Source organism: Anguilla anguilla, chromosome 11 (genome assembly GCF_013347855.1).
Source record: "Anguilla anguilla isolate fAngAng1 chromosome 11, fAngAng1.pri, whole genome shotgun sequence".
NCBI lineage: Eukaryota > Metazoa > Chordata > Actinopteri > Anguilliformes > Anguillidae > Anguilla > Anguilla anguilla.
The window spans coordinates 37,772,254-37,800,181 of record NC_049211.1 but is presented as its reverse complement, the minus strand read 5'-3'; the positions used below and the strand labels follow the sequence as shown (position 1 = coordinate 37,800,181).

General features: G+C 42.3%; 1 protein-coding gene across 4 annotated transcripts; it reads left to right on the top strand.

Moving 5' to 3' along the window:
- Positions 1–1,632: 1,632 nt before the first annotated feature.
- Positions 1,633–27,928, top strand: foxp3b (forkhead box P3b). 4 transcript variants are annotated; one of them, XM_035380915.1, is made up of 13 exons: positions 1,633–1,651; positions 11,212–11,274; positions 18,688–18,857; positions 19,873–19,950; positions 21,292–21,542; positions 21,622–21,714; positions 22,286–22,373; positions 23,190–23,267; positions 23,905–24,037; positions 24,565–24,641; positions 25,182–25,283; positions 26,545–26,666; positions 27,701–27,928. In XM_035380915.1, the coding sequence occupies exons 3-13, from the start codon at positions 18,696–18,698 to the stop codon at positions 27,780–27,782; spliced, it is 1,266 nt and encodes a 421-aa protein (XP_035236806.1). In that variant the 5' UTR covers positions 1,633–1,651; positions 11,212–11,274; positions 18,688–18,695; the 3' UTR covers positions 27,783–27,928. The 4 variants fall into 4 exon arrangements, with proteins under 4 accessions (XP_035236806.1, XP_035236802.1, XP_035236807.1 ...); XM_035380911.1 differs by lacking the exon at positions 1,633–1,651 and adding an exon at positions 5,717–5,822; XM_035380916.1 differs by lacking the exon at positions 1,633–1,651 and adding an exon at positions 5,732–5,822 and having other exon boundaries at positions 21,460–21,542.

Genomic DNA, 27,928 nt, shown 5'->3' with positions numbered 1-27,928 from the left:
TGTAGTTTCTGTGATAAATAATAATTGTAATCATACCATAAATGTCATTGTGCCCTGCCAGCTTTTGAATTTGACTACTGTTGTTCATTTAAACAGAACAACTGCAGAACTCTTGACGGGGCACTTTGGGTTAGGACCTCAACCCATTTCTAAAAAGCAAATTATTTGGGCCTTTTTTTTCATTTTTCTGCTGTTTATATGGAAATATGATAGTCTGTTATGCAATCATTATGTCACTATGTCAGCTGACAGGTGTCATAGGTTGGCATGATTTGGATTTTGTCTGTAAATAACAAAGCTGTTGTAAAAAAAAGAAAGAAAAGCAAAAAGTATTCTATTAAGGTAAAACATTTTGCCATGATAATACTGACATAATATAATAAGGAATGACTGATTGAATTTGCAAAATATAAATCTGATATCCTTTTGTGAATATTTAATAATATCAGGTACTTATTTTTAGGACTTTGAATTAAACATGTACTCAGTAGGACACCAATCAACTTAGCAGGAAATGAAAGATGATCTCAGAACTTCATGCTCAGAAAGTTGAGAAATTTGTAGGTATGAAGCACTACCACAGGATGGGGCTATTGTCTCATTAAATTTACTGTAGCAGCTGATTATTAGAAGTTGCTGGTTTGCTCCAATGGCAACGTTTCCTAATGAATCTTGTCCATGAATGTGATATCTTGTGACCTGGCCAGTCCACAGATTTAGTTTTAAGGATGTTGCCTCTTCACGCAGGAAGGGGTTAAGTCAGGCTAGCGTGTACGGTGTCGGCGATGTAGTGTTTTTAGCCAGGGTAGCTAGGATGAGGCTAGCTGTATCTGTCTACAGTCAGAGTTTTCTCATTGCCCCGCCTTTAACATGCAACATCCTCCTCAAGTTGTTATCTCGTCATTAAAAACATACACACTGGACAGTGTCAGTGTTGGACCAGAAAAATGTGTCTCTTTTAAATGAAGCTAAATTTGAGATATTATGTAAATAGAAAGGAGACTGGACATGTGTTTGGTGGTTGGGGGGTTGGGTGGTGGTGGGGGTGGGGGGGCGAGTGGAGGTGGTGCCCATACTCTGTAGCCACTATGGGAGCGTTCTGTCGTGTCCCTTCAGGCCCATGGGCCTCGACCGCTTCACCTGCGCCTCGGGCTGAGGATGACTGCCGACCATCCCGGGTCTGGCGCATTCCCTTCTTCACTATAAGGGCCAAGTCTGCTGTGCTTTCTGGAGAGGAAGTAGTTGAATGGTCCTCCTCCAGCCTTCCTTCCTTCTTTCACCAAACTTCCGTTGTGTTTCTGCTTCAGTTTTTTTTTTCACAGAGCCCTCTCTTGGGGTGATGTCTGGAGAATGGCTGTAGCCGTGGGCCTGACGCGAAGCTGCCGGTCTCCAGGACTGCTGTGCTCTACTGGCCTTCTGTGTGGCCTGGTGGGCCAGTCCAACCTGCTCTTTTGAGCCAAAATGGCTGCTCCTCCATTTCTGCTGCTGCCAGGGCTTCCTGCTCTCTCTCAAAGTCTGGAAAACTTCAGGACCTTGGACAGCTGTAACCTCTCTTACAGGCAGGCACAGCTAAAGATGATTTGGTAAAATTTGGTAATATAATGTCAATATTTATTTGCCTTTGGGAGCGACTGAGCGACTAAGGCGCTAGGTGAGCTTTCTTTCTCTCCCTCTGTCCTCTGTTGGGTGCTTCATTTTGTTTGAAAATTTTCAGATAATTTCTTAGTGTGCACCTCATATCTAATCACCACTTGACATGGCGACCACCTCTGGTATTTTGCACTGTTGGAATGTTATATTTAATAGCGCTCGGTTTGCTTTACATTCCATTCACCATCTCTTTCCCAATGCTAATAACTAGCAGCCTTCCCTCACTCTGTATCAAGAAGCGCTGGTGCAGTTTGCCCAGAGAGAGAGAGGTAGTGAGAGAAGGGAAGAGAGAGAGAGGGAGGTAGTGAGAGAAGGGAGGAGAGAGAGAGTGATAGTAAAAGAAGGGAATAGAGAGGTAGTAGTGAGAGAAGGAAAGAGAGAGAGAGAGAGCAGAAGTGAGAGAAGGGAAGAGAGAGAGGCAGAGAGATAATGAGAGGTGAGAGATTTTCGAGCTGTATATACACTCCTGGGCAAAAAAAATGGGCCAAGCACAAAATGGCAAAATATTAAGCTTTTAATGGTCTTAACAACAAATCATTGGTCAGAAAATTAGCAAGAATTAAACAAATGCATTCCTGGGACCTCCTGTGCCACCATTTGCTTGTTTACTTTTGCTGCAGTGAACTGTTTGGGGAAAAGCTAGAAACAGGGAAATTCACTTATATAGTATTCTTGTATGCAAAGGTAAAATCATGATAATGATTAAAATGTTTGATGTAAAATTCAAATTAACACATGTCTGGGTGTAAAAAAGTTTCCAAAAATATCTTTTGGGATGTTTTTTTTTCTTAAAAGATTAGTCATTATTTGGTTATCTGCCACACCTGATGCAGCCCATCAAGGGCCTGATAACAAGCTCATAAATGGAACCAGGATTGATAGAGCATGGACAGATCTACAGTATGCAGCGTTGTGAGTCCCGCGGTAAAGGAAAAGCAAGAAAATCTGCTCCAAAAAAAGCAAAATATCATGCAGGGGTTGCTGTCAGAAACCGCATAGTTGGTCTTTGTCAGGCCAACTGTAGCTATTCTGAAATTTACAAGACCCTAAAGGCAGAGGAAATCCCTATTTCTCTATCAGCTATTAAGAGAATAGGTCAACGCTTTGAAACAACAGGTTATGTTGCCAGAAAGAAAGGACCTGGAAGGCCCAAAGCCTCATCATGCAGGGACGACCACCTGCTGATATTTACAGTTCTCAAAGACTGGAAAAAAAGCCTACAAAAACAGTCAGCAGAATTTAAGACCTCAGAAAACACGACTCTTTCGAGAAGAGCAATAACCAGAAGGTTATCTAATGCAGGTTTTGTGTCTACAAGATGTGTTAAAAAGCCATTGCTGTCTCAGAAAAACATCCTGTAAGACCACAGTCTTGTGTTACTGCAGTAGTGTCTTGTAAGACAAATTATCTGTAAGACTGCAGTGGAGTCCTGCAAGATCACAGTCTTGTGTGACTACAGTAGTCTCTTGTAAGACAAATTACCTATAAGACTGCAGTAGAGTCTTGTAAGACTGCAGTCTTGTGTGACTACAGTAGTGTCTTGTAAGACAAATTACCTATAAGACTGCAGTAGAGTCCTGTAAGACTACAGTCTTGTGTGACTACAGTACTGTCTTGTAAAACAAATGAGCTGTATGACTGCAGTAGAGTCCTGTAAAACTAGTCTTTTGTGACTACAGTAGTGTCTTGTAAAACAAATGAGCTGTAAGACCGCAGTAGAGTCCTGTTAGACAACAATCTTGTGTGACTACAGTAGTGTCTTGTAGGAGAAATGAGCTGTTAGACTGCAGTAGAGTCCTGTAAGACTACAGTCTTGTGTGACTACAGTAGCATTTTGTAAGACAAATGAGCTGTAAGACTGCAGTAGAGTCCTGTAAGGCCACTCAGAGAGCTACAGTGTGTGGTGCTAGTCATGCAGTAATGTTTCTGTCCTGCAGCATGCAATTGTATTTATGCGGCCAGACAGCACAGATGCATATTTTGAGTGTGAAGATGTACTTGGTATGAGAGGCTTACTTTGTTATGTTTCTTTTAGCGGTGCCTGTTAAATGTGTTACAACAGCAGTATGAGCTCAATGGCAGGAGGGTGGAGCCCAATGAAGTATTCTGTGAGATACCGACCTGTAGACACGCCAACATACTAATATGAATCATTTACCGGTGGCGAACAAGCACACAGCAGAATCTCCACCGAGCAGATATTTAATTTTTTCCTTCAGGTATCTTTTAAAAATTTCAAATGTCTCCTGCCTTTCAACTGGTGACTTCAACCACTGAAGGATTGTTGGCTGTTTTTGCATTCCAAATGCAAACTAAACTCTAGACAATAAAGGGTAAATAAAAGCGTAGAGTGAACTTACTGACGCAAATAAAAAAGGAAAGCACAGTCACTCAGGTGTGACAGAAATCGAAACACTTCCTGGGGCCGTGTGTCCTTTGACAATAGCGAAAAATAAACTGCCTTTGCTGAGAATAACAGCGTCGCGTCCTGCTTTCAATTATTTTTTTTCTGGTGAATACAGAACATAAACAACGTATCTCTCGGAAGCAAACAGATGTCAGAACGCAGACGGGGCGGACTTTCCCTGCGCGTAACGTCTTTGTCTTGTCGTATTAGAACTTCCTGTGAAGACCCGGGGGATTACTGGCCTTCACCACACGATCATTAACAGTACTGTTATGCAAGAAACACGGTTCACCCGCATAATGTACCTGCACAGGTTTCACTTATGTGGCATGTGATTTCGTCGCGACACACAGCATTCATTGCTCTTTGGAGCAGACCACCTGTGGCAGTTATCGCCGTCTCCAGCAGCAAGGCGAGGGCCTAAGCCCAGCAGGTGCTTCAGCACGGCTGGCTGATCGGTGGCTGTTCTCGGACCAGCTGCGGATCCACAGTGTTTGACGGGTTGTTGGGACGTGCGTTTTACGACCCAAGGCCTTCCCAGAATGGCTCAGTCTGAGACGCTGCAGCCCGCTCGACTCAAAGGGAACCGCTGAATCAGAGAATTAAAAAAAAAAATACATTCGCATATGCACTGTTAGTGATCACACGGTCGTCAGCAGATTTGGCACGCGAACGTGACAAACGTTAAGTTTGTCTTTTCACCATCAAATGTACCGACACTCAAAGACTGGCACATTGTGGGCAAAAACATGATTTACTTCACCGCCCTGCCGTCAGCCCATCTGCCCCCTCACCCGCCCCTGCGTGCCCACGCCCACACCCTGTATTGGAGTGCTGATTTCATTTTGTAGAATTTCTGAATTACTGATTTTTATGGATTTGTACTTTGTCATTTCTAGGTTTTTTTTTTGTAATTGTATGTTGAATGTGATGAATGTTGCTGTAGGTATAAACAGTTTTTCAGCACGTAACAGTATTTAAGTGTGGTTTTAATGACAAACTGAGACTCTGTTTATGGACTACCGCTCTACTACTTTACTTTTCTTTGGGAAAAAAAAGGAACTATTTGAGGGCAGGAGTGAGCCGGTGTGAGAATTCTGGGAGAGCACAGGAGTGAAAGGTGTGGGGATTCTTGGAGAGGACAGGAGTGAGCAGGTGTGGGGTTTCTGGGAGAGGACAGGAGTGAGCAGGTGTGGGGTTTCTGGGAGAGGACAGGAGTGAGCAGGTGTGGGGATTCTGGGAGAGAACAGGAATGAGCAGGTGTGGGGATTCTTGGAGAGGACAGGAGTGAGCAGGTGTGGGGTTTCTGGGAGAGGACAGGAGTGAGAGGAGTGGGGATTCTGGGTAATGGAGTATTGATGTCCTTATAACCTGACTTCAACTGTGAAGGAGACAAAAATCAGCCCAAATTGTCAGGAGAAGGGAAACGCTGAAATGTTAACTGAAATCGTTACCTTCAGTCATCGCTTGTAAGAGTCATCTGTAGCTCTAATCTATAATCATTGCCCGTAGCTGAAACTGTTGCTACGGTTGTGTCATATTCATATGATAATTCAGCCCGCCTACTCACTATTCACCACATAGATTCTGGCATAATTTGTGCGGAACTTTTATTTGCCATGGGTGCGATTTCCGCTTTGGTGTCAAAACGTACCTTTTTTTTTCAGTAGAGGCTACACGCACTTTCGTGCTATAAATACCAAGGTAATACTATGATCATACGCATTCCGTGTGTCCTGCATCACCCATTCGCCGAGGGCAATAGGTGAGTCTTAAATTAGCTCATCGATAACAATTCCGCATAAGGTGACTTCATGGTTTATCTTTCATTATAATCTGTTCACTCCTATATTCACATTGAATTTGTCGATTTATATTTCAGCTATGCTTGTGTGTGTTATTCTATCAAAACACAGCTGGTGGACATGGCAAAAATGTAAAAAAAAAAAAAAAAGTGTAACAGTTAAATATCAAATCACTATTTTTTACAAAAAAACAACAACATCCAGTTTGTGGTTTAATTCATTGGTGATTGGCACATTGGAACAGAACCTAGAGACCCGTTAAGCTCTCCCGGGACCACTGGCTCTCTTTCTTCTTCACTAATTAGAGCCAGCACTCCACACGAATGCGGAATGCTGGTGATGATGTCACAGTTGGCTCGCGGTTGCTTCTATGACTTCATCCCTCGGGCTAGTAGGAGCCTTCTCTGACAGCATCTTCCCCAAGCCGGATCCAGTAAGCTGGTGGACGCCGATAAATAGAATGTGATAAGGCCATCAGCAGTGCTGTGCATGCACTAAATGCACTTTTTAAATCGTTTTACTTTATACTGTAGGTGTAGAAAAATGAGTTAAGTGTTAAAAAAACACTTGGAAGTAGCAGATGACCGAAGTCTATCAGGATCTTTGGCAATGTGCTGCAGCAGTAAGAAAGGGCAACAGGATGCTGGGATATACAGCAAAACCTACTGAGTAAAAATCAAAGGTTATATTGTGTTATAAGATGCCTTTGTCAGAGCACATCTAGGGCTCTATCTTACACCAGGCGCAAAGTGGCGCCAAGTGCAACGTGCAAGTGTCTTTGCTAGTTTCAGACTGACGCAGTTGTCATTTTCCCATCCAACGCCCACGTTGTTTAAATAGCAAATGTACATGTACCCTTCTGAGTGCCCATGGGTGTGTTGGTCTTAAAACGAGGTGTGGTCAGGCGCATTGTTGGTGCATTGCTATCTTGAGGCAGCGGAAAGCGATCGCGTGATTTACCAAAACCTGGTCTTAAGTCAATGGCGCAGTATTTTACTGTTATTTTAAGGGCGCATTATTAAGATAGTAATATGCGCCTACATAGGCAGGTGCACAACGTGCAATATTTTAAAAAAAATTTTAAACGTCATCATGGTTAGTCATAATATTTATCAGAATTATCCGCCAAATCCGCCATTATAATAGCAATCCTCCAAGGTGCAAGCGCACCTGGGTTTTAAAGGGAATGGGAGATGACACTCTGATTGGTTTATTTCATGTTATGTCCAAAACACACCAATGAATATTTAAGAGACTAAGTACAGCACCTTTGAACCATGCGCCTTACTTTGCGCTCAGATTATCCGCCGTTAAACTAGCAAAAGTGGATTTGGACACACCCTAAATGCACTTGCGCCATGCGCTTTAGACCGTGCGCTTAGATCATTAAAATATAGCCCCTAGAGTGTTGTGTGGCACCACACAGTAAGAAATGTGTAGATACTCCTGTAAAAGCACAAAGAAGGGCAACTAAATTGGTTCCAGGTATGAAATATAGAAGTTTCATGGAAAGACCTAAGACTTAATTATTCCTGCTCAGCAAAAGCACGCTCAGAGTTTGAATGACTTTAATTTAAGAATTAAGAATGATTTCTGAGGTTCTCCTGGCTGAACAAGGGAACATAGGTGGAAATTCTTTGCATATGTTTTTGCATATATATTAGAAAGCATTTCCTTCATGGAGTTGTGCATTTGTGGAGTAGCTTAACAGGCCCGAGGCGTTTGGTGAGCTCAAGTCCAGGCTTGAAGCAGAGTTACTTTTTAGACTGCTGCTAAATGATGTGCCCAGGCGGATACTTTGTTGCCCGTGGAGTGTAAAACAGTCACCAGCCCGTACGCTAGTTTATTGCTGGAGCACAAGGCTTTCAGCTGCAGTGCCCCCTGTGTTCTCGTACCTGTGACAACTCCTGTGGCTCGACTGGCAAGAAAAGAAAAAAAAAGACAAAAACTATGGGGAAGGAAAGAGAAAGGCAGTTTCTGAAACGTTATTTTCTACATGAAAGATCCGATTGTTCTGCGGATTGTTCTGCGGGCAACGCTTTTGCTCAAATAACACACTGCAGAAGTGGGCTTCTGTAGTCGGAGCGCTGGGATTGTGCTCCAGATAAACATGGATGTCAAGATTTTGTCAAACTTTCGGACACGTTATTACTTTATTTCCTGTCTATAATGGTATTCAGGAAAAACGATGGTATTAATAATTGATATGCCTGCAAAACTCTAGTACCATTTGTATCTAGTACCAATATGTGTTCATATTTGCTGTGTTGTTCACAGTACATGCAGTCCACAGCAGGTTTTGTAAATATGTTTTCAGCTTGTGTAAAGGCATTTTGCATTGCAGAGAGGGCTTTATCTGTGCTGAAAACTGTGTATGGCTATGCACACATTGTAATTTAATTCACAAACTGCCTAGATACAATAGACTTTATTCACCATTTACATGGAATGATTCTTAGGTTAGTGTGGTGTACCTTGCAGGCAACTAATTGATTGATAGATAGATTGATTGATTGTTTGGAATGTTGTTCTGATGAGGCCTGTTGTGCTATACTGACCAAAGGGGTCAGCCATCTCTTTGCAGCTTGGTTTAGGCAGGATGGTAGGGAAGTGGTTGCTTACTTTTGTCCTAAATTACCCAAACTGTTTTCAGCTGGACATGTCCTGGTAATATGTAGAGTATATGCAGCATCTGCACCTCGAGATTGTGTAGGAATAAATCGTTTTTGACAGGGATTTTTAACCCTTCAGTTGCCCGAAGGATCAGCTGGCTTTGTAATGGCTTCCATCATGCATGTATTTTACTGATGGTGTGAGAAGTAAACAACATGAGAGACTTCCAGGCCCAGCTGACAGGTACATGAATGAGTTTATTTACGCTGATTAATGACACTGCTAGATTGACTGTGAGGGAAGTGAGCTGTCGGTTGAATTTCTGAACGAAAAGTTATTTTTAAGAACCTGTTTTAGGTGGATAGTTTGTGCATGACATAAACAGGAATAAAATGGAATATTTATCAGAGTTGGCACGCATAATGTAAATTATGATGTGCAAAACTCAAATAACACTGACGTAATGTTTGTGCACTCTCAAAACGAAAAGAAACACATTATAATTGTTGTGATTAGGATGACGATAACGATTCTTGTTAGTTTTGTCTTTGCTGTTCGTTGCTGTTGATCCGGCCTGCACAGCAGCTGGTTTCTTACTGCGGTTATCTTGCTGCATGCTGGATAGTGCAGGTATTTTACATGCAACTGAGCAGCAGGCTTTCAGATTTCAGGCCAAAGTGCAGCTTAGAATCAAATCTTCATTTTGGTGAGATAAGTTTCGATAAAAGAGCAACAATTACCACTGCAACTAATGTGATTTGGGAACAGAGCTATCTAGCTAAAATATTTTTAAAAAAACGCAGATTACCACAAGGGACAAGAGCACGAAACGGGGAGCACAGGACAGAAGAATCTGCCGTTTTTATGAAACTCCATAAATAACGAGGCCGAAACCGAGCATAGCACCCCGTCCGACCGCAGCGGCCTGGATTTATTCTCCACAACCGACGGCACCGTGTCTGAAACAGAAATGTTTCTGAGACGTCCAGAAGTGATAATACTGGGGACATTTCCCTAAATCAAAACTGGGGATAGTCCCTCGATTTTTAATGTTTGACATCCCAGGTCTGAAAAACATCAGGACTGCATGTGCACATCTATTGATTGAGCAGCGATATGGTTTTTGTTTTGTTGAACATGACTGTTTTTTAAAAAATAGATCTTTATAGAAGTGTGGATTCATGGATGGATGTATGATTCTACGGACCCCAGATGTTGTAGTCTTTATTTGAAACCTGGTTAAATTAATTTTACCATTGATAACTTTATACATATTGAGAGATAATATGTACAGTGCTGGCTGATTTTAAAAAGGAGGGATAATTTCAGTGCGTGTGTAAAAACTGAACTGGTGCTCCTGTGCAACTGTCAATGATTATGGCAAAACAATTTGAGGTACCCTATCAATTTGTTACATTTTTTATTTATTTATTTTTTGTTTACTTTTTATATTTATTAGGATCCCCATTAGCTGTCACCTTGGCAACTGCTAGTCCTGAGGTCTTCACACATGAAAACCATTCACCCCCAAATAAAAGCAAAATAGACATAAAAACATAAACACTAAACGGATTAGACCCTAAAAGCGTAAGCATTACTCTATTTGAGTTGATTAACAATGAACATATTTCTGTGTGATAATAATTGTCAGTTTGATTTCAATCTTTTAACTCGAAGTTTGTGGTGCTCTAAAGATACTTAAATCAAGGAAGATTCCTGGAACCGATGATCCTTGTCTTGAAGTTTGCCATATACAATTTCTGAACCCGTGAGTTATATTTCAAATACAAAACTTTCAACAATCTCCAATCTTCAAGCTCTCTGTCCTTGCCACAATTGTAGAGTTTTGAGTGATTCAGAGGGAACCTGAGGCTGAAATGAATAGTTCCAGGGAAATCAATAAACTGGGAGGACGGAGTGCAGCCTGAGGAAAAAGAGGTACCAGGTGTCCTCAGGCAGTAGTTCAAAGTCATCATTCAGCATGAAGAGACTGAATATTCCTGCTGGTCCAAAGGGGGGAAAACTAAATGTTTGGAAACCATCAACATATCGCAATAGTGCCCAACGGGGAGGAACCCGGTTGAAACGTTTAAACCTGTCTGCTCATTTTTGCTACCCTGTTTTTCATGAATTTATGATGATGAACTTCATATGAAGAGCTGATTCCTTTTTGGCTTAAGACATAGAAAGGATAGCTTATTTTTTTTACTAGGACTTCCTCTGTGGAACGCCAGGCAACCTGAGAAGATGACTCAAGTCATCGTCTCCGAGACCTCAGCTGAAAGAAAGAAAGAAAACAAAAAAGAAAAAAAAAGAGAAAAATAAAATGAAGTCTGCTGAACCTGACAATTCAGCTTACTGTAGAGCTGCAAAATCAATTTGCAAAAAAAAAGCATTCGCTATTAGTTTTTGCATTGCATTTTAAGTCAAATATTAAAAGAATAATGAATCTTAAGTTTCATTTACATAATGAAACCATTTAAATATACAGTATATCATTAATATGTCCAAAAATAAAAGGGTGAAAGAAATAATATTAATAATTTATTATTATTATTATTATTATTATTATTATTATTATTGATGGGCCCGATGGAGAGGGTGAAGTGGGAATGTGGTGGGTGGCTTGATTCATCAGTGGGGCGCCCCACTCCCCACCCTCCATTTTATGGCTTTTTATCTGCGACTGAAGACTGAAGTCATTTCTTTTTGTTGTTTTATTGTGTTTTGTCTCAGCGCCGAACTTCCTCATCCCCATTTGATGTCAGAAGTGGAGGCGTGAAGTGAAGACAGACAGAGGTAAAGATGACATACTTTTTCCCTGCCGAGCCCTGCGTGTGCGTCTGTCTCTCCCTCTCTCTCTGAACGTGTCTCCGCGCTGCTGTTTGTATGGTTATCGCGAGCTGATGGCGAATGCCTGGTCGTGGTTCACGGTGTCCTGAAGGAGATGCAGGTTTGCTGTGGGAATTTTTTTTTTTTTAAACTTGACTTGTAGACTGTGATGCATTTCAGTAACATCCAGAGTACAAACCACCCTGTATTAAAAAAAAACAAAGACTGAGACTGAGACGGCGCCTGTGATTTCTGACAGATCTTTGAACAGCATTGTGTGTGCCTTGGCTTTGCCTTTGTGTTTCTATGATTTGTTGTCCCAATTCCCGGTTACTGTAGATTGAACCTGACTTGTTCTCGGCTACATTAGACACTGACAAAATCTCAAAAGCAGTGAAAATGCATTATTTATTTATTTTTTAAGTTTTTTTTTTTTTTAATACTTTTTTTGGACATATAAGATGACCCTTAAATTCATTTCGTCTGCCAGGTTTCAGTAAGACACTGAAATTCACCACATTAAATACATTTACATTTATATTATACATTTATAAATGAAAATGTGGTGCAGCAGAGGGACAGCTAGTGTTACTATATCTTCTGCTGAAACACTTTATTAAAAGATGAGGCAGTTTCACAGCAAGCAAGTTTTATTCTTGTGAAAAAAATAAAAGAAAAGCTTTCTAAAAGCTATCCTCCAAAGGTCATAAATATCTAAATAGAATGACAATTTTGATACATTCTGACTGCATAACCTGGTCTTTACTGATTCACTCTTTGAGTTTATTTAGTCTATATCTGTATTAATCGCTTACTAAATCAATCGTTTACAGAAACAATAATCAAGTTAAACAAAAATATGGAATAAGCACAGGATTTCTTCTATGAAAAGTTTCAGTGTACTGTAAATGTGAAACCATATTTTTCAATGAACCATATAGTAAGTAAATACAGAATTTATTCATAATTCATGTAGAATTTCAGGATTTGCCTCACCACATAAAATGTTGGCTATTACAAACAGTATTACTGATTTAACAGGGTTCTGTGAATTCAGAAATTGTTGGAATTTACATAAGAGCTGTAAAGTCAGGAATGACTGCAGAAACCTTATGTGGTGAAGTAAATGCCTTCAAATCAAACCTGTGCTCAAGCCATTAAGTCAGACAGCTAATGAGAATTTAATGAGAATTTAGTAGGAAATATTAATTCACATCTCCACAGAGTATAACGTCAACTCAAAAAGAGAGTTTGTGAGTCTAATAGGCACTAAATGTACCCAGTGTTAAAAGTACTCTATGAGAGTTAATTTTGCACTGAACATTTTACTGTGTGTGGATTCCACCCTTTACACAGACATAACTGACACATGGATCCACAGTGTGTGTGTGTGTGTGTGTGTGTGTGTGTGTGTGTGTGTGTGTGTGCATGTGTGTGTGTGTGTGTGTGTGTGTGTGTGTGTGTGTGTGTGTTTGTGTGTGCATGTGTGTGTGTGTGTGTGTGCATGTGTGTGTTTGTGTGTCTTTGTGTGTGCGTGTGTGTGTGTGTATGTGTGCACATGTGTGTGTGCATGTGTGTGTATGTGTGCACGTGTGTGTGTGTGTGTGTGTCTTTGTGTGTGCATGTGTGTGTGTGTGTGTGTGTGTGTGTTTGTGTGTGCATGTGTGTGTGTGTGTGTGTGTGTTTGTGTGTGCATGTGTGTGTGTGCGTGTGTGTGTGTCTCTTTGTGTGTGCATGTGTGTGTGTGTGTGTGTGTGTGTGCGTCTTTGTGTGTGCATGTGTGTGTGTGTGTCTGTGTGTGTGTGTGTCTTTGTGTGTGCATGTGTGTGTGTATGTGTGCATGTGTGACTCAGGCCACTATGGGCAGAAACATGGCAGAAATCTTTTCCTCCGTCGTTTCCATCGACAAAACGCCACGACTCACGCGACTGACCTAGATCGCGCAATCGGTTTTTCGCGCTCTCACCCTTGTGAAAGTTACAAGGGTTCGCGGAATTAACCGGTGAGGTTGTTTACTGTTAAAGTGTTGAATTTTCCTATTTAAGCTGTAAACTGTGTCTGCCACTCTCCCTCCCTTGGTTTGAACGTTTTTGTGCTGAGTCTTATTATGAGCGCGTTAGCCAGCCTCAGGGCTACAATGCCCTGCCTGTCCTGAGTATTTGGAGCAAATAGTATCTGTGTGGGTTCATGCAGACAGGACAGGAGTGAAAACCATGAGAAGTGATATTAGCAGATTTGCTGATGGAGTGGATATGGAGATTTTTCAGTCAGTGAAAAGCAGTGACAGTGGGCCATAACTACATAGGTGGCCATTTCCACTTACATGGAAAGTGTGGGCAGGGGCAATGCGGTAACAGGGTAAAACTGACAAGTTACGAAAGCCGCCTTTTCATGTGCGATCAGTGAACTGCAGATTTGCTAAGATTGCCATATTATATATGAGACAATGAAGGATAAGGTTTTCAAATTTGAGACTATTTTAAAATTCTTCTTATGTTTACTTGACTGTTACTTATTATGCTTTTTTCCTTGTTATTCAGTACATATCAAAACAATGTATTTTAAACAGGACTAATTTAATAAATGCATGCATCCCTTCAAAAATGTCATTTGGTGTAACCATAAATGTTTTTGAAATATCTGTTTTCTAGTTTCTACTTTCATTACAAATAAAGACAATTGGTGGCTATTTAGACTAGTTGAACTATATGCCACCACTTTAGAACTTTTAAAGTACAGAATGAAGGATAATATAGGATGAAAACAAATTGAAATGTAGAAAAATAATATATAATTGTTACATCATTCATCCATGATTGGTATCGTACGTCATGGTATCATACACCATGGAATGTAAGCACGTTTAATAATACAGCACTGAAAAAGCAGCAATAATTATCACACTAGAAAGTATGATTGCACTTCTACTGATATGGAGAATAGTAAGTGAAGGTACTGTAGATTGGGAGTGATGGTGCATAAACAGGTTTTTTATGAAGCTTAACAGTTTTTTTTTAATGCAGTGTTTTGTCAACAAGCTGAGCTGTTAGTGTAGTGCAATGTTTTCATTTTTAATTTTCCCAGATGAGATGTATTCTATTCTCAGGAATGGCAACAGTTAGGCAACAGAAGTTAGGCTTCATTGAAAATATTGGTTTATTATTACATTACATTACATTACATTACAGGCATTTAGCAGACGCTCTTATCCAGAGCGACTTACACAACTTTTACATAGCATTTTACATTGTATCCATTTATACAGCTGGATATATACTGAAGCAATTTCGGTTAAGTACCTTGCTCAAGGGTACAACGGCAGTGTCCTACCCGGGAATCGAACCTGCGACCTTTCGGTTACAAGCCCAGTTCCTTACCCACTGTGCTACACTCTGTCCGTTATTCATTTGCAAGTTTTCAAATTTTAAAAAAAATTGTCAAATTAGTGTGTAACTAAACTATTTTCTGTTTTCAGCTAAGGCCTTAAGTGTTGACATGTTTTCATAAATTCTGGTGTCACATTTAGTTGATGTTTTCTAGTGACAATTCTGCACAGTAGAATAGATGTCTAGTTTGACTCAAATGAAAGAGCTTGTATTTGTTTGCACGTACTGAAGTTGTCGGTTGAGTGAACATTGAAAAACAAAACATGTTTTCACAACACAAAATCCTCCATCAAGATCTTTCAGGACTGATATTGCAGACGGGTGGTGGGGTGGGGGGGGGGGGGGGGGGGGGGGGGGACTCATGAGTAATATTAAGTATTACCCAGACAAACTGAAATTACTTTCACAGTAAGGAAACCATAGGTGTCACCATGCTGCATTGAATTAATCCTGTATGTGAGATACATACAGCTTATTATGACTATTATATTATTATGAGTTTATTTTTTATTGTCATTGTTGTTATTATTATTATTATTATTATTATTATTATTATTATTATTATTATAAATTGGAACAAACTGTTACTAATTTTGTTTTCATTATTTTATGCTACTGCATGATTATTATAACAAAGTTTCAGACCTCTGTGACCTTAAAGTAATATGAATGAATATACTTGGATAATTGGTTGATAGATTAATAAGAATAAATAATATATCAATAATATGACAAGGACTTTCATAGATAGACTGTGTGCCTCATTCCACATTAAGTGACAATGCTTGTACAATTGCCTCAACTCTCTTTCCAAGGGAATGCGATTGCAACGAAACTACAAAGCGAGACAAAGATTCATAAAAATGTCTTTTTCATGAATAGGTTTATTAAGCGGGAAACATAGTAAAGATAAGCGGTTGTGATGGGCCTGTTCTCCGAGTGGCAGGGGGGAGGGGTGGAGGTGGAGGTGGAGAGGGTGCGTGCTATGCGTTAAATGTCAGTGATGTTAAGTGACATAATTTCCAGGTAAAAACGTGAAATACTGATGAAACGCGTAGCTTCTCTCTGCTCTGGTTCCAACTGCAGTGAGGGAAAATATTCCTATTAATAATTACATTTACGTTTAAGTTCAGGCATTAGGTGCTTCAGTTATGAGTACACAGTATCCTGATACAGATGCACAAAGTCATCTTCAAACATTAGTGGTTAATGAGAACAATCTTGTTTTGACACAGTGTCTGTTTTACTGTGTGTGTGTGTGTGTGTGTGTAGTGATAATATTATTCATCATAGAGTGGTGTCCTGGAGTTTCTACATAATGATATTCTACATAATGCTCAACTCAATTCCAATTAAATTCAGTTCAAATTCTGTATTGGTGAATATAAATATGTTTATATTTAATTTAGAAAAAATATTTTATGTAGCATTAAATTTCTTTGCATCTCATAATGTATTAATATATTATGAAGAATAATATGGCATGATGCTGTACTTCTAATTGTTAGTTTACAATCACTTCAGTATTCATTCCTGCTATTGAAATCCTAACATCTTTACCTTTCTGAGCACTTCAAAATCTACTTCCAGGTAACCATCAGCTAAATTACTTTTTTTTTGTAGTATTTATTAGTTTTTTAATTCTTTATTTATGTTAAATCCCATTATTTATCTTCAGTTGCTGTCATCTAAAAAAATTAGTTAATTATGAGTTACAATTAGAGTTTAAGATTAAAAATGCAATACATTTTATTCATACATGCACAGTAGGCACAGTACACTATGAAATCTCTTCCCTGTTTTGGAACACATCAGAATGACTCGTTGGGCAGCAGTGTAGTACTGCATAATGGGTAACAGGTCTCGTAACCTAAAGGTCACGGGTTTGATTCCCGGGTTGGACACCGCCGTTGTACCCTTGAGCAAGGTACTTGACCTGCATTGCTTCAGTATATATTGTTTATTGTTTATTTTGGATCCCCATTAGCTGTCGCTGGAAAGACTGCTACTCTTCCTGGGGTCCACATAAAACAAGTATATATCCAGCTGTATAAATGGATGCAGTGTAAATGCTATGTAAAACGTTGTGTAAGTCACTCTGGATAAGAGCGTCTGCTAAATGCCTGTAATGTAATGTAATGTAATGTAATGCCTTGTAAATGTAATGTAATGCCTTGTAATGTAATGTAATGCCTTGTAAATGTAGCGGAGTATATTCACGGCTTTGTGTGCTTGAGCGAAGCACAGAGGCTTTGTCTCAGCGGTGGCTCTCTCTCTGTGGAAGTGAGGAGGTTGTTTTCTCAGGAAGTCAGCTGACTGAAAACCACAGAGCGCTGTTGTACTTTCTTCTTCTTAATTCCTGTTTCCTGGGTGCTCTGTGTGTGTGTGTGTGTGTGTGGGTGTGTGTGCACGTGTGCACGTGTGTGTGTGTTTGAGTATGTGCGTATTTTCAAAAACAAAATGTTCTCATGTGAAACTTTTGTCCTATTAATGTAAAGTTACTTGCATAGCATGTGATCCTACTAAACATTCAGTTTCATAATAATAATGATAATGCTTCCTCTTCTTAACAATAATAATAATAATAATAATAATAATAATAATAATAATAATAATAATTGGGACAAATTAAGTTACCATTGCTGCATTTAAGTTTTCTCAGCAGGGTGAAATTCAAAGCAGCTTCTCGTAGGAAGGATTGCACCGAAAGTCATAAGGCAGTTTAGTTTTAAAGCACTGTGTGTATAAGGTAGGGAGATTACAGGATTTAGACGCGTGTAAGAAACTCTGTGCATAAGAAAGAGAAATAATTAATCAAATTATCTATATTACTCCCTCACACACAAATATGCACACACAGAACGGACATGAAAATGCACACATATTCACACAAGCACACTTCAACACACACACACACATGCACACATAGACATACACACATACATACACATTAACACACACATACATACAGACCCATGCACATATACCTTTTTATAAATGCAGTCCCATTGTGGGTAGACTGCACTGCGTGAAAACTGATTCAGTATCTGGTAGCGCTGGAAAGATCAGGCGATTGCAGGCTCTGCAGCTACAGTATGTTTGTAGTGAAGTGTGCGGGTTCGTAACAGCAGATAGAGGCTGAGTTCACACAGCACCCCCCCCCCCCCCCCCCCCCCTTGTGAGATTGCCAGCTTTCTCCACATCTGTAACCCACCACAGCTCTGAGAACACAAACACACAAAATACGCAGAAAAAATGCTTCATTGTTTAAACCAAAAAATTTTTACTTTGAATTTTTATACCTGTATTTTTTTTCAGGTATTCTCAGTTGAGAACTTTGAGGTATATGTGAATGAACCCAAAAACATTTCACTTGAGAAACCTAAAAAACTTTTTTTTTTTTAAATAAGTAAAAAAATAGGTGTAACAAACTGAAGTAAAACTTCATGTTTATCCAGTGAAGCATTTTGTTCAGCTCGTGCTTCAGTGAACCCCTTTCCTGCTTCAGCAGCATGCTCTCTGTGCTGGTGTATATCCCTCCCTCTGTAATCTAATGTCCCGCTCCAGCTTCACAGAAACCCAGAACTTGCGACCTCACAGGCCTTGACCTTTGACCTTTGACCTTTGACTAAGATTGTCATCACTGCCTGACCAGGGCGGCATCCTAAATGACTCACTTGTTCACTCATTCACTATTCCCTATATGGTGGAAAATATGTAGCACACTACATAGGGAGTGAGCGGCAGAACGAACGCATGCTTTGGGACACTGTTGTCATCACCCTGCGGTGGTGCTAGTATCTTTTGAATATCTGTCGCACAATAACGGAAATTGCGTTTGTTATTGATGTGGCAAGAAAGCGACGTTGCATGTGTTTTGTCCAAACCGGGTGTGTCACATGCAGAGAGCCTGTGCTATTATGCCATGTGCCTAATGCATTCGTTGCAGTGACGCAGAGCAGCTATGCTAACAAGGTGCTTTTTCGATTTCCAGAAGCGGGAATGCCAGGAAATGAGCAGGCGGCCACGGGCAGCGGAGAAGGCGGGATAGGGCGGCAGCAGGAGAGGCGGCAGCAGCCGAGAGAGCAGAGAGCAGAGGGAGGCGGGACTCCAAGCGATGGCCACGCCTCCCCGCCAACCCCCATCCGCTGCACCAGCCCTCAGGTACGGCAGAAGGCTAAGGGGACAACTGGGATGGTAAATGGTAAATGGACTGCATTTATATAGCGCTTTTATCCAAAGCGCTTTACAATTGATGCCTCTCATTCGCCAGAGCAGTTAGGGGTTAGGTGTCTTGCTCAAGGACACTTCGACACACCCAGGGCGGGGTTTGAACCGGCAATCCTCCGACTGCCAGACAATCGGTCTTACCTCCTGAGCTATGTCGCCCCGGATGGACTGAGATGAATAGTGCTGAAGTCAAAGGCATCCGCAGTGTGACATCATGCACAGTATGACATCATGCACAAATCTAAATAAGCTTCTGGATGAACTCCCGTGTATATTACGTTCACATGTGCTTATTCAGCTTGTTCAGAGCAACATATTACACACAAGAAGATATGTAAAAGTGGTTTATAACTAAATAAAAATTTAAAAACAGTTCTGTGAAAAACTTATAAATCATATTCAGTGAGAGAGCCCTGTTTTGGTGACAACAGTAACCCCAATTTGATACTTTTGTGGACTCCAATAATGCCATTTGATGGAACCCCATCCTTGCATTAGAAGAGTGCCTTAACAGGGAGAGCCACCCAAGAGACCCAAGGAAGCTTGTTTATTGGTGCCTCCTCACCTTGTTCCCAATGGCCTTGGTGAGCAGGTATTACTAGCAAAGAAAATGGCAGATCTGATTGGCCACGTGGAAACCGAACCCCACACAACACCCACATGTCGCGGAGTTAGACAATTCTACCTTGTGTGGGAAAATAGGGCCAGGTGTGTTCCTTTAACATCCTCTTCATATTTTGTGGTATGTTCCCTTTAAGCCTTTTTTGTTGAGTGAAAAAAACAATAATCCAACAACAGTAAGAACAGAATTTGGAAATGAATGAAAATAAGTGTGAGTGGGAGCCTCCTTATTACTTCAACTGCTTCGATATTTAGTAAATAAATAACTAGTGAAGTAGCTGTTTAATAATAGAGTGTGGAATTTAATTACAGTATAGTTTCTCCACAGGTTACATTTCCATTCAGCCTGGGAGCTCTTAGCCCCCTTGCCAGGACATCCCAGCTTCAAGCTCTACTCCTGCAGCAGGTGAGAGTGAAACTGTACTCTCCCAAAGTGCACACTCTCCAAGGTGTTCACTCCCAAAGTGCACACTCCCAAAGTGTACACTCTCCAAAGCACGCTCTCCCAAAATGTACACTCTCCTAAAGTGCGCTCTCCCAATTTGTGTACTCTCCCAAAGTGTACACTATCCAAAGTGTACACTCTCCAAAGTGCACACTCTCTAAAGTGCACACTCCCAAAGTGTACACTATCCAAAGTGTACTCTCCCAAAGTGTACACTCTCCAAAGTGCTCACTCCCAAAGTGCACACTCTCCCAAAGTGTACACTCTCCAAAGTGCGCTCTCCCAAAGTGTACACTCTCCACAGTGCAGTCTCCCAAAGTGCACAATCCCAAAGTGTACACTCTCCAAAGCGCTCACTCCCAAAGTGTACACTCTGCAAAGTGCACACTCTCAAAGTGTGCACTCTGCAAAGTGCACTCTCCAAAGTGTACACTCTGCAAAGTGGACACTCCCAAAGTGCACACTCCCAAATTATACACTCTGCAAAGTTACTGCCTTCATTGTTCAGAGAGCAGGCTATGGGGTGATATTCAGTGTGGAGGTGATGAGTGATGTTCAGTGTGCAGGTGATGAGTGGTGTTGTTCAGTGTTCAGGTGATCAGTGGTGTTCAGTGTGCAGGTGATGAGTGATGTTGTGTGCAGATGATGAGTGATGTTCAGTGTGCAGGTGATGAGTGGTGTTCAGTGTGCAGGTGATGAGTGATGTTCAGTGTGCAGGTGATGAGTGGTGTTCAGTGTGCAGGTGATGAGTGATGTTCAGTGTGCAGGTGATGAGTGGTGTTCAGTGTGCAGATGATGAGTGATGTTCAGTGTGCAGGTGATGAGTGTTGTTCAGTGTGCAGATTATGAGTGATGTTCAGTGTGCAGGTGATGAGTGGTGTTCAGTGTGCAGATGATGAGTGATGTTCAGTGTGCAGGTGATGAGTGGTGTTGTTCAGTGTGCAGGTGATGAGTGATGTTGTTCAGTGTGGAGGTGATGAGTGGTGTTGTTCAGTGTGGACGTGATGAGTGGTGTTGTTATTCAGTGTGCAGATGATGAGTGATGTTGTTCAGTGTGCAGGTGATGAGTGACGTTGTTCAGTGTGGAGGTGATGAGAGATGTTGTTATTTAGTGTGCAGGTGATGAGTGATGTTGTTCAGTGTGGAGGTGATGAGTGATGTTCTGTGTGCAGGTGATGAGTGATGTTGTTCAGTGTGGAGGTGATGAGTGGTGTTCACTGTGCAGGTGATGAGTGATGTTCAGTGTGGAGGTGATGAGTGATGTTGTTATTCAGTGTGCAGATGATAAGTGATGTTGTTCAGTGTGCAGGTGATGAGTTTAGCAACCAGCTCCTGCAGCTGATGACCGTACGGCTTGAGGAAAGCCAGCATAGACCCACTGTTCTGCGCAGAGGGATTCCACATGCCAGCCAGCCCAGTGACTCCAGCTCCATATGCAATCCCAATGACAGCCTGATAGCTTCTGTTCAGCAGGCGGAACAACACTCCCGGGCCAGGAGCCACTCCCCCAAGCCCAAAACTCCTCCCTCTGGCCCTGTGGAGCCCAGGAAGAGGTGAGCCTCCTATCTCCAGTGTTGGGTGAGGGCTGAAAGATCCACTCCCACGCCACTGAGGAAACGTCTTATCTTACAGCGTCATCGCTCAGTTCAGAGCTTTGTTTGTGAACGGAGTCTGCCGGTGGCCGGGGTGCGAAGAGGTGTTTGAAGAATATCCCCATTTTCTGAGGTAAGTGCGAGAGCGAGAGAGAGAGAGAGAGAGAGAGAGTCACTACCTTAAACAGGCAAGAGTATGTCTGAAAGTCAGGATCTGGGGCCTGTATCATGAAGCATGATTACCGAGTTAGCTGGATAACCGCACTGAGGCCTGGGGCCTGTATCACAAACAGGATTACTGAGTTAGCTGGATAACTGCACTGAATAAAACCATAAAGCAGGATTACCGAGTTAGCTGGATAACCGCACTGAGGCCTGGGGCCTGTATCACAAACAGGATTACTGAGTTAGCTGGATAACTGCACTGAATAAAACCATAAAGCAGGATTACTGAGTTAACTGGATAACTGCACTGAGTAAAAACCTGAATCTTCCAAAATCTGGAACATGGACTGAAGTAAAAAGAGCTGTTCTCGGTTGTACTCATTGCAGTTACCCAGCTAACTCAGTAATCCTGCTTCATGATACAGCGCCCTGGCCTTGTTGAGTAGTTCTGCAAAGGCGATATGTGAACCTGGAAAGCTCTGCTCTCCCTCCGGTCAGACCCCAGCTTCCAGCAGTTTCCCTTTGCTGTGCGTCCACAGGCACCTGCACAGCGAGCACAGCCCAGGGGAACGCAGCCTAGCACAGTGCCGTGTGCAGCAGGACATGGTGCGGCACATGGAGAACCAGGTGCGTCGTTTTTAAGTGTCAAGACGCGTTAAGCAACGAGAGATGAGGCAGCGCCACCACGTGTTCTGTTTCAAAATGCACCGTCTTTACACTAAATAAGGCTTACCTCATGAGGCTGGATCAAGGTGTTTGACATGGATCCAGCTTCTGGTACAGGTCTGGGATCTGTATCAGAAAGCAGGATTACTGAGTTAGCCAGATAACTGCTACGAGGCCTGGGGCCTGGGGCCTGGGGCCTGGGACCTGTGTCACAAAGCAGGATTACTGAGTTAGCCAGATAACTGTCAGGAGTAAAGCCCAAAACCCTCCCAAATTTGTTACATGGACTGATGTGAAAAGAGCAGTTTCCGGTTTTGCTCAGTGCAGTTATCCAGCTAACTCAGTAATCCTGCTGCACGGTGCAGGACCCTGGTGAGCAAATGTTAAAGGTGCCGGACGTCATAAAGATCTTAGTAAAGAGGGATGATAGTGAAAAGGACGATGGAATGTGCAACCTGCAACCCTTAAAAGACTTAAGGAGAGGATGCCAAGGTGTGCAAAAGAAATGATGAGAAAAGACAGGAGGGAAGAAGGCCCTCTCAGTTAGTGGCCAAGTTTTTCAGGAAGTGAAAAAAACAGTTTTGCTTTAGTTGCCAGGTATTTAAAAATCATCTGTAATAAATTTTTTAATATACCTGTGCTGATGTTGACATTTTAGCTGCATAAAAAATTAGACTTATGCTCATATTAAATCTGATCAACAACAATAATAACAATAACAACAATAACAGCAACAACAATAATGTCTTAACTGTTCTGTGTGGCTTGATTTTCTAGCTCACTTTGGAGAAACAGAAACTTCTGGCCATGCAGCTTCACCTGTCTGCACCTGCAATACCCATCTTGTCTTCACCTGTGAGTGTATACATCACACACCCCATCCTGTCTTCACCTGTGTGTATATACATCACACACACCCCATCCTGTCTTCACCTGTGAGTATATACATCACACACACCCCATCCTGTCTTCACCTGTGTGTATATACATCACCCACACTCCATTCTGCATCTACCTGTGAGTGTATACATCACACACACCCCATCCTGTCTTCACCTGTGTGTATATACATCACACACACCCCATCCTGTCTTCACCTGTGTGTATATACATCACACACACCCCATTCTGTCTTCACCTGTGAATGTATACATCACATGCACCCCATCCCGTCTTCACCTGTGTGTGTATACATCACACACACCCCATCCTGTCTTTGCCTGTGAGTGCATACATCACATGCACCCCATCCCATTTTCACCTGTGTGTATACATCACACACCCCCCATCCTACCATCTACCTGAAAGTACCTCTCAAAGAAATTGTCCCCACAGAAGTAACTGAAACTAGTCACTTTCTCTCTCTCTCTCTCTCACTCACACACTCTCTCTTTGTCTTTCTCTCTCTCTCCCTACTTTCTCTCTCACTCTTTCTTTCTCTCTCTCTCTGCCCCTCTCTCTCTCTCTCTTTCACTCTCTCCCACACACACAGGAAGAGGATCCAGAAGGGCCACACAGCTTGTTGATGGACTCGCCCCAATCTCAGGTGGCAGATGGCGCCCCCTACTGTTCCAGTAATGAAGCAGCAGAAGTGGTGAAACACGGCTATGGCCACCTCATGCCAGGTAACTACCATCCCTTCTGTCCCATGAGCCTTTGCAACAGGAAGGTAACATTCATACCTCAGTCACAGCTCTGTCAATGCCAGCCTTCTTTCTGTAGTAGAGCTCACAGAAAACATATGATGGGTCTGGATCAGTGGAGGGTGATTTTATCCCAAGAGCCTAGACTAGAATGCAGTTATCTTTATTTCGGCTAGCTAACTGTATCACTCGTGTTCCTGTGCACATAACTGGGGCCACCGCAGAATGCCAGCTGCGGAGTATTTGTAAAACAATTCTGTGTGATTACAGGAAAATTTAGCGACTAAATTAGTGCTGTATTTCATTTTTTGTAGTCAAGAGTGTCTAAGTGACCTTTTGTTTTTCAGATTTTTCTCATTTGTTTTGGCAATATGTCCCTTACTTATTATGCCAGTACAGGGCTTGAATTTGAATTGATTTGAATTGTGAATTCTGTGTTTTAGAGATCAATGTGGCTTTATTAAACGTAGTCTGAATCTCAGTGCAGTGTTTCTCTGTGTGTTCCGCAGAAATCATTCCCAGCATTGAATGCTATAAATACAACAACATCAGACCACCGTTTACCTACGCCTCTCTAATCCGATGGGTAAGACATGGTTTGTGAGTCCCAGGCACTGCACACACACACACACACACACACACACACATATATATATATATACCTTTCTGTGTGGAGTGTGCATGTTCTTCCCGTGTCCGCGTGGGCTTCCTCCATGTACTCAGATTTCGCCATAATCTCTGTCCCAAACATTATGGAGCTCATTGCATATAAAACTAATGCAATATTACTCTCCCTATCTCCTGCCCTCCCTCTCTCTCTCTCTCTCTCTTTCTCACTGTGTGTGTGCGTGTTTGCACGTGTGTGTGTGCGTGTGTGTATATGTGTGTGTGCATGTGTATATGTGTGTGTGCGTGTGTGTGCATGTGTGTGTGTGTGCGTGTGTGTGTGTGTGTGTGTGTGTGTGCGTGTGCGTGTGTCCATGTGTGTGTGTGTGTGTGTGTGTGTGCGTGTGTATGTGTGTGTGCATGTGTGTGTGTGTGTGCATGTGTGTGTGCGTGTGTGTGTATATGTGTGTGTGTTTTACTCTCCCTATCTCCTGCCCTCTCTCTCCCCCTTCATCTGCAGGCCATTCTGGAGTCTCCTGAGAAGCAGATGAGCCTGAATCAGATCTATCACTGGTTCACCAGGATGTTCTTCTACTTCCGCCACAACACCTCCACCTGGAAGGTAAAAACTTGTGGGCGAGATGAAGACCAGAGAAACTGAAATCCTCACTGCAGTCGATTTCGATAACGCAGCCGATTCCAGACGCCACAAACCATACTCAGCACTGTCAGTATTCCCTCTGGCCTACAGGAACAGCCTGGGCATCATGAATATGCTGATGCCCCCTAACCTACCTTATACCTGCACTGTCGTCACCTGCTAATCTACACAGAGTGTGACAGAACTTACCTGCTAGGCCACACAGAGTGTGACAGAATTTACCTGCTAATCTACACAGAGGGTGACAGAACTTACCTGCTAAACCACACAGAGTGTGACAGAACTTACCTGCTAATCTACACAGAGGGTGACAGAATTTACCTGCTAAACTACACAGAGCATGACAGAACTTACCTGCTAAGCCACACAGAGTGTGACAGAACTTACCTGCTAATCTACACAGAGTGTGACAGAACTTACCTGCTAAGCCACACAGAGCATGACAGAACTTACCTGCTAAGCCACACAGAGTGTGACAGAACTTACCTGCTAATCTACACAGAGTGTGACAGAACTTACCTGCTAATCTACACAGAGGGTGACAGAATTTACCTGCTAAGCTACACAGAGCATGACAGAACTTACCTGCTAAGCCACACAGAGTGTGACAGAACTTACCTGCTAATCTACACAGAGGGTGACAGAATTTACCTGCTAAGCCACACAGAGCATGACTTAACTTACCTGCTAATCTACACAGAGCATGACAGAACTTACCTGCTAAGCCACACAGAGCATGACTTAACTTACCTGCTAAGCTACACAGAGCATGACAGAACTTACCTGCTAAGCTGCACAGAATGTGACAGAACTTACCTGCTGAGCCATTTGGAGTGTGACAGGACTTACCTGCTAAGCCACAGAGAGAGAGAGTTTGCATGTTCTCCCCGTGTTCGCGTGGGTTTACTCCAGGTACTCCGGTTTCCTCCCACACTCAAAGACATGCATGTTAGGTGCGCTCCTGCAGGTGCCCTTGACCACGGCACTTGCCTCAGAACTGGAGTTGGCCCCCGGGCACAGCACAAGAGCGACAGCTGCCCACTGCTCCTAAGTAACTAGGATGGGTCAAATGCAGAGGACAAACTACCCCACGGGTTCAATAAAGTATATCTAACTATTACAGAATATGACAGAACTTACCTGCTGAGCCATTTGGAGTGTGACAGGACTTACCTGCTAAGGCACACAGAGTGTGACTTACCTTTATCCCCCGCTCCCGCAGAATGCTGTCCGTCACAATCTCAGCCTCCATAGGTGTTTTGTGCGTGTGGAGAAGGGAAAGGGGGCTGTGTGGACCGTGGATGAAGCAGAGTTCCAGAAACGCAAAGGACAGAAGTTTACCCGGTGAGTTTTCTGCTCTCCCTGAGGCAGTATTATTGCTTCACCACCAGGGGGTGTTGCTGAGCACTTGACGTACAGCGATGTCAGGGATTTATGTGGTTTCTTTCTATGGGCTTTGGCCACACTTTTTTTGGCTTGACTTATTTCAAACCTATTTCAAACTTATATTTGAATTTTCAAATGGATGTCATCACCTAAATTAAATTGGCCTGTGCCCTTAAAGACTTAAAGCTATTTGGGTGGAGAACTGACTGTGTAAATAAAAAAACATTTGGCACTGTCATAACACCCAAAGAGACAGAGAGTAGAGTTTCTTTTCAGCAATGTTGTGCACAATTTTGTAAGTCTGTAGAGTGGGTGATAGGTGGATGTGTGTACATCAAGACTTCTATGGGATGGAATCTTTGTTTCTGTGCATGCCACAACATGATGGACAGTACATATTTTATGGATTATTATTTAAAAAAAACACCCTTTGGCTGTAAAATGATTAGAAATAATTAGCTGTAAATCAAACAAATTTGTCATTTATTTTACCATGCATGTGTTCTGTGTGTGTGTGTGTGTGTGCGCGCGCGCGCATGCATGTGTGCTGCGTGTGTGTGTGTGTATGCAAATGCATGTGTTGTGTGTGTGTGTGTGTGTGTGTGTGCACATACATGTGTACTGCATGTGTGTGTCTGTGTGTCTGTGTGTGCACATGCATGTGTGCTGTGTGTTGTGTGTGTATGCACATGCATGTGTTGTGTGTGTGTGTGCACATACATGTGTACTACGTGTGTGTGTGTGTGTGTGTGTGTGTGTGTGTGCATGTGTACTGTGTGTGTCTGTATGTGTGTGTCTGTGTGTGCACATGCATGTGTGCTGCGTGTGTTCTGTGTGTTGTGTGCTGTGTGTGTGTGTGTGTGTGTGTGTGTGTGTGTATGCATGTGTGCTGTGTGCTGTGTGTTGTGTGTTGTGTGCGTGTGTGTGTGTGTTGTGTGTTGTGTTGTGTGTGTGTTGTGTGTTGTGTGTTGTGTGTGTGTATCTGTCTGCAGGGACCATGGCGTGGGATACCTCACTCCCTACACCTTCTGCCCCCCTCAGTCCTGGACCGGCGGCCTGCCAGAGGCCCACTGAGCGGATTGCCTCACACCCTTGCGCTCCCACCACTGTGCCCATCTCACATCGTGGGACACCGTCATGCGCCGAGTCCTTTAACACTTTCCATCGTCACGTCCTTGTCATACCTTCTTATCAAATAAAAGAAAGGCGTGAAGCTCTGA